The sequence below is a fragment of the Mus caroli genome, chromosome 5, assembly GCF_900094665.2.
Source record: "Mus caroli chromosome 5, CAROLI_EIJ_v1.1, whole genome shotgun sequence".
Classification (NCBI taxonomy): Eukaryota; Metazoa; Chordata; class Mammalia; order Rodentia; family Muridae; genus Mus; species Mus caroli.
This window is the reverse complement of record NC_034574.1, coordinates 32,044,722-32,052,183: the sequence shown is the minus strand read 5'-3', so window position 1 is coordinate 32,052,183 and position 7,462 is coordinate 32,044,722. Positions and strand designations below refer to the sequence as shown.

Here is a 7,462-nt window from a genome sequence, read left to right as displayed (position 1 = left end):
TGTGCCTTTTGCTAGTCATCTTTAGAGAAACGCTGAATATGGAAAAAAAAAAAAAAAAAAAAAAAAGATACTCTTACAAAACCAGAAAAGACAGATCAGTTAGTTCAAAAGAATATTTTTTTCTTAATCTACTTGTGACTTGCCCTGTTTAAACAGAATCAATAGTCACTAGAGGAAACAAATATGACCACCATCTGGGATTTAAAAAAAAATCCCCACCAAACAAGATCATAGTTTCCTATGTTGTTTTTAGAGAAAAGTGAAAATCCAAATAACATTACCACTTTCTTCCATCCAGTCTCTAGGATCGAGAGCTTGAGAGGTCACTGTAATCCTAGAATAGTTCATGTTCTACATGGGGAAACTGAGGCTCAGTGCGAGGAGGGTGTAGTGACCATCCAGTGGATTGTGAATAAGAATGGCCACAGAAGGAGAGAAAGATCACAAGCCACAGAGTTTCCCACGATCACTTGCAGGGAGTGACTGGGAGGACCTAGATGTGACAGTTAGGCCTGTCATATAGCCAACTAGTAATCCACCATTCATTCAGGTCAGCCTCTCCTGCTGTGTGTTTGGCCTGGGCATGCCCTCCTGGGAAGATGGAGACAGAGCCACCCACAAATCAGCTCTGAGAAAGTCTGAGAGAGCAGAGAAACAATCCAGGTGACAACTGGGTGCTCCTCCATGGCGGCATAGCATATACCCACCCAGCCAGCCTGATTTCTGACATTACTATATGTGTATAGTGCATGCGTTGTGTGTTGGTTGGCTCACGGTTGCAGGTGTGCACGCATGAGTGTAGGGCAGAGGACAAGCTCAGATTTCATTCCCTAGGCACTGTCCTCTTTGGGTTTTTGAGACAGGGTATCTCACTGACCTGGGACTCACCAGTTATGCCACACTATCTGACCAGTGTGAGTCCCCAAACTGCCTGTCTCCACTTCCCCAGCACTGGGTTTCTAACTGTGTCCCACCACACCCAACTGTCCTTGGTGTGAATTGTGGGAATCCATCGAGCACTTTACTGACTGAGGCATCTCCCAACCCCCACCCCCACCCCACCCCACCCCATTCTTAACATTTTAATAAGTGGCAGCCCTTGTGGCCACGTTTGTACAGTTGTCACATCTGGCTATGACTCTCAAGGTGCCTATGGATGGAATGGCAGGCAGAGTTCATTCCCCCACCCCTACTCCCACCCACCTCCCTCACTGCTGCCACCCAGGGAGGCAAAAAGTCTCATTCTCAGAGCAGTAAAGAAGCTCTCCATTTACAGCCCCAGGATCTCGGGCTATCCTGAGCCCAGCCACGGAGCCATAGTATTCTCAGCTGGATCAACCTGACATTCCTTTAGGACTTCCCAACAGTCCTAGAGGGTTAGCAGAGGGAACTCTGGGATCTAGCACAGCCGCTCAAAGGGTTCCCCAGAAGGGAACTGATGGGAAAACCAAGGTAGCTACTGCTTAGACACGGACCTCTGGTGCCCCCTGCAGACACAGGCAGCGATGCACCTGAAACTATACAGGAGAGACTAGTGATTGCCCTGTCTGAATTTAACGTCTCAGGGAGAATATATCTGTCCCTCAAGGAGTCTCAAGGAGCACTTTCCTCTTTCTCTCTCCCCATCACCTTTATTTAGTATCTGACAACCACCAGGAAGTCTGCCCAACTGATGAAGAGCCTCAAACTCTGCTGTCCAGTGACTTCTAGCAACTTGTCCCTGCTGTCCCTGGAGAGTCAAGCTCCTTTCCCACAAGCTGGCCTGGCATGTTTCAGCCCAGAAGTGGCCTTTGTCTTTCCTTCTGGGCTTTCCCATATCCTCATTTAGGATTCAGACAGAGTCTTCTCAGGCACCCTAGCCTTACCCTGAAAATCAGGCTGGATCAGAAGGCCTGTGCTTCTGCCCACGGATGTCCTCGCCACCCCACAGATGTAAGCTCGGCCTTACCACCTTGCTCTTTGACATAAGCTATGCAACTATGACTTCTCCCTGGACTTGTCTAGGACCACTCTACTCTTTGCCTCAGGGGAAGACATGAGTGAAATTTCACTCTGCCCTCAAGGGACGCACAGTTAGCAGGTGTTGTCACAGGAAGCAGTGACAATCACAGTACAGTCACCTTGCCTGTGTGGTCCTCGACTAGCTTTGCAGTCTGCTAGGCCAGCAGCACAGGGTGGCGACCAGCATCCACATAACCCTGGCTGTCTCTTCTGGGATGAGTGCAAGTGTTTGTCTCTGGGATCCTTCCTTTCTGGATGTTGGCCTGCCATTTTTCACTCCTGTGGATGCGCTCCAGTCTGATCTTGAACTTGTAAGACCTTTCAACTTTGCCTCCTAAGTACTGGGATTACAGGTGTGCACCACAACCATGCCCAGCATGGTTAAGAGGATTGATTTTTATGTTTTTCAATTCTTAGCAAAAGGGCTTGTCTAAAACAGCTCACTCTACTATATCCCAAAGTTAAACGGGGTCTGGAAGTGGTAATTGTTGTTGTTGTTGTTGTTGTTGTTGTTAGAGACTTTATTGTTTAATTATGTGGTATATGTGTGTATGTGCACATTAGTGCAATACCCATAGAAGCCAGAAGAGGGCGTCAGATAGATACCCATGGAGCTGTGGTTACAGGTGATGGTGAGCTGCCCAAGCCACTGAGCCATCTCTCTAGACCAATAGGCACAGCTACTGGTGTATCTACTGTTGTGCACAGTGTGAAGCCCGTGGGAGTGAGCGAGAACTGTTGGAGGCATCTGTGTGTTCCTCTCCTGTCGTGTGTACTGTTTCCTCCCAGGAATTCTGCTTAGTCTGTGATGCTGAGTTTTCCTTCTAGCTTCACCAAGCATGCATTAGACACATCCACTATCGTCACATCTGGCCAGCTGGTAAGTGCCAGGCCTGGACTGGCACCATAGCATGGTCTTGCTTACTTCAGTCATGGTATGTGCTCCCTGCCCTGTGTCTCTCATCCCACACATGCCTGTTATCCCAGCACTGATGGGATGGCAGTCAGAAGGATTGCTGGGGCCTGTTGGAGGCAGGCTAGTGGAAAAATCTCAAGCTCCAGGTTCAGCAAGGGGTCCTCCCTCCTAGGAAAAGTTGGAGAGTGGTAGAGAAGGATATCAGATACCTTCTTCCGGCTTCTGTGTGTGCACACAGGCACTCTCATCAACACATACATCTCAATATGTGCCCACACACATACATACATACTTACACCTCACATACATACATTCATACATACAGACACCTCACACATACACATACATACATACATACTTACACCTCTCACACACATACATACATAATACATATATATATATATATATATATATATATATATATATACATACTTACACCTCACATACATACATACTTGTACCTCTCACACACATACATACATACTTATACCTCACATATACACATACATACATACATACATACATACATACATACATGCACCTCACACACACATAAATACTTACATCTCACACACACATACATACAAATATAGACCTCACTAACACACGTACATGCATACATTCACAAACAGAGGTAAAAAAAGAAGCAAAAAAGATCTTTAATGCAAAAATAACTACAAATACAAATGGCTTCATTATTACTATGTCCTTTTGTCCCAGTAAAAAGAGCTAAGATTCAGGGATTGCTATTATTCATTCATTCATTCGTTTATTCACTCTTTCTCTTTCTCACACTGCCTATGCCAGGCACTGTACTGGGTGTATTCTTGAAAGTGGGACTACAATATGGACAAACAAAAATTAGAAATATAATCTACGTTATTGAAAGGGTTTGTTTACTAGGACTGATGTGTTAAGTATACATCTCAGTGAAGGTGGGTAGCACTCTGCTAATTTATATAAATATACATGAATTAATTTCGAGGGAGGTTGGTTTCCTGAGATGGGGGCTTTGTACTCATGATTCCATTACTTCAGCCTCCTAAGTTCTGTGACTGAAAGCATGCCCCACCACACCCAGCTTGTATGCTAATGTTTTGAGCTCAAGGCCTTCTGTTTATGCTAAGCAAATGTTCTACCATTTGACTATTCCCCCAGACTCTTGCTATTTTTAATTTTTCCTGCATGTAAGGCATAATCTATTCATTCATCATTCACCTATTTATTTATTTATTTATTTATTTATTTATTTATTTACTTTGTGTTGACATGTATATGTGTCTGTGTGTGCATGGTTGTGTATGTAGGTACACGTGTTTATAGGTAGGTGTATTCATGTGTATGGGTACGCATGGGGAACTAGAGAACCCTCGGCTCCATTTCTCAACAGTTGTTCATCGTGTTTCTAAGACAGGGTCTCTCACTGACTTGGGTCTTGATGACTGGGCTACATCTTTTTACTATGGCTCACCTTTTCAGCCTTTCTGAAGGGATTTGAACCAACCCTCACCCAGACTCTGAAATGGCCAACCCTCACCCAGACTCTGAAATGGCCAACCCTCACCCAGACACTGAAATGGCCAACCCTCACCCAGACACTGAAATGGATTCCTGACCCTGTGGCCCCAGCATCTGCCTGTGGAGGCCTTAGATTCCTCGGATGAACTGGGGAACAGGAAGCCTGGGTTTTAAAGCTGAACGGGGCAGCTACCTGGTCTCAGCACTCCCGGTCCACCTACCTTTTCCTCTAGCTCCTTCAGCTGGCGCCTCTGCAGCTCCAGCTTGCCCTCCATCTCCCGGATTTTCTGAAACACATCGAGTCATGCGTTACAAAAACCTGGCCTATGTCTTTTATGGTGGTCCAGAATGGAATCCCTGAAGGACAGACCCAGAGGACAGGCAGTCCCCCTGAGGAACTAACTCTCTCTTCTGACTTGTTACAGAGGGATAGACTTCATTTGCTTGTGAAGTCCATGACCTGCTCACATCCAGTGTAGACAGCGTACACTCATGAGATGAGGCCTGAGCTGGGGCACCTAGGCTCCCAGCAGGACAAGAAGATGAATTGCCTCAATCACTCAGTCCAACATCCAGGTAGCAGGGACCTGGGGGCTGCAGGGAAGGGGAAGGTAGTGCTGGTGACAGCCATGATGTGTGTGCATTCATGCACCTCACGGGGATGCCATGAGGTGGGTGGAGGCTCTGATGAATAAGAAGCATGCATCCTAGCAAAGCTCTGTGTAGCTCATCTCTTCTGCTTCTCCTCCCTCGGCTATCATCAAGGTTCTGGAACCTTCTTTTCTCTGCTCAGCATCGTATGAACCGCACAGATGGTTAGGTCCTCCAAGAAGTAGCAAGTCAGGCTCTTAGGCTGATTCTCAAATTCTTGGCCATCCCAAACCTAACAGCTAAGAGTTGCTGAGGCAGTGTGGTTCCTGTACATCAGGCTGCCATATAGGGAGCATTGGAGGAAGGTGGGAGAATCACCTTTGTTTTATGGATATGTTACAGCCAATGGAGAATACAAGTTTACCATTTACAACACCCAAGTGCCTTGTGTCTCCCCAGCCACCAAGGAGGAAATGCTTTCTACTCTGTGACAGGCAGCCATAAGAAAAGATGCCGTGTCAGCAGAACTCCTACCTGTCACTCTCCACCCAACATCCAGGGTACCTGATGTCCATCAAGTGCCAGCAGGTCATCAGGGACCCAGGATATATTGAAAGTATGAGTGGGGGAATGAGACTGTAGGGGCCATTGCTAGTACCTGCTGGGCTTGCTGTAGCAGCTCCATTCGCTCCCGCAGGATCTGACTGTCGAACTCCCGGCTCTGACGCAGCAGCTGTCTGCGCACCTTCTCTACAGCTGCCTGGAGGTCCTCACGCTGGCTGGCGCTCAGTGCCTCGCTGGCCCTCCGCCCTGGCTCCTGCTGCAGTGCATTGTACAAGGTGGCCTCCAGGTCCTGGATTTTCTGCATGACCCAAACCAGAGACAGTTGAGGTTATAGAAAGGCCGACAGCCATTGCTGTCAGGATGATGCTAGAGGTCACGCTAAGGAGGGAAGGTCAGCATGCAGGGTCCAGCAGAGCATGTGGGGGTCTCTCTGGCCAAGGCACACCTCATTGAGTGTTTTGTTCTGGACAGAGACAAATATCCTTGGTCTGAGTAGGAGACAAGGGCAAGAAGAAAGAATCACGTCTCCCTGAAACAAATCCATTTAACTGGAATTTATCTTCTCTTCGGCTTCTAACTTACTCTTGCCCACTATTCTAATGAAGCCAGTGGGTCACTATTTGTCAGTTGTATGATTTACTTACCAGCTGTGTGGAGAAGGAAGCTTTTACTGGAAGCAAATAGGGAGAATGTCCTACCCACCACCCCATCCCTGATCCTGCACATAGTAAGGGGGCCTTTGTGGGCAATGCTGTAGGAGACAGTGGAGCTGGCTGTAGGAGTCCCGTCATTCGGGGTTTGAATTCTTAGTGAAGTTACATCAGACTCTCTCTCTGCTGGATGCTCAACAGTTACCTTGCCATGGTATCCAGAGGCAAAGGGGAAAACTGTCTCTCTCCTGCTGCCACAAAGTCCCTCACCCCAAACTAAGAAATATCACAACCATGTGATGGAACCCACCTGTGACGGTTTGTATATCCTCGGCCCAGGGAGTGGCACTATTAGAAGGTGTGGCCCTGTTGGAGTAAGTGTGGCCTTATTGGAGTCGGTGTGTCACTGTGGGTGTGGGCTTTAAGACCCTAGTCCTAGCTGCCTGGAAGCCAGTATTCTGCTAGCATCTGTCAGATGAAGATGTAGAACTCTCAGCTTCTTCTGCACTAGGCCTGCCTGGATGCTACCATGTTCCTGCCTTGATGATAATGAACTGAACCTCTGAACCTGTAAGCTGGCTCCAATTAAATGTTGTCTTTATAAGAGTTGCCTTGGTCATGGTGTCTGTTCACAGCAGTAAAACCCTAACTAGGACACCACCCTAATATGAGACAGAGCAACCCAGGGAAGGTTTTGCGATTCTCACATCTGCACCATTGTTCTGACTTCCTAGATAGCCCTTTTGGGCTACCATTGATTTGGCTACAGACACGACCACCTTCTCCCAGAGTGACCTTGGCCATGGGAAAACAGAAGGCAGAACAGTGGGATTCCACGTGGTCTCTGTCTGGGCTCCAAGTGTCACAGGAGCTTACATGTAGGATGGTCAATACTCACCATCAAACATCCTAGCTCACTCCTCTCCATTCAGCAACGAAGCTTCTTTTTTGTTTTTGTTTTTGTTTTGTTTTTAGATATTTTCTTCATTTGCATTTCAAATGTTATCCCGAAAGTCCCCTATACCCTCCCCTACCTGCCCTGCTCCCCTACCCACCCACTCAAACTTCTTGGCCCTGGCATTCGCCTGCACTGGGGCATATAAAGTTTGCAAGACCCACCCCACCCCCAAAAAAGCTGAGAGGTGGTGGCACATGCCTTTAATCCCAGCATTTGGGAGGCAGAGACAGGCAGATTTCTGAGTTCGAGGCCAGCCTGGTCTAC

General features: G+C 47.4%; 1 protein-coding gene across 4 annotated transcripts in view; it reads right to left on the bottom strand.

Annotated features, from left to right (window-relative positions):
- Jakmip1 (janus kinase and microtubule interacting protein 1) overlaps window positions 1-7,462 on the bottom strand; it is a 122,037-nt gene that overhangs the window by 4,025 nt on the left and 110,550 nt on the right. For all 4 annotated transcript variants that reach the window (XR_003836754.1, XM_029477928.1, XM_021162250.2 and 1 more), the window contains 2 exons: window positions 5,685-5,888; window positions 4,657-4,722 (listed from right to left, as the gene is read on the bottom strand). Coding sequence is in view for 3 of the 4 variants with exons in the window: in XM_029477928.1 (XP_029333788.1) it covers window positions 4,657-4,722; window positions 5,685-5,888 (270 nt within the window). In the remaining variant the exon portion in view is untranslated. The remainder of the gene's footprint in view (window positions 1-4,656; window positions 4,723-5,684; window positions 5,889-7,462) is intronic.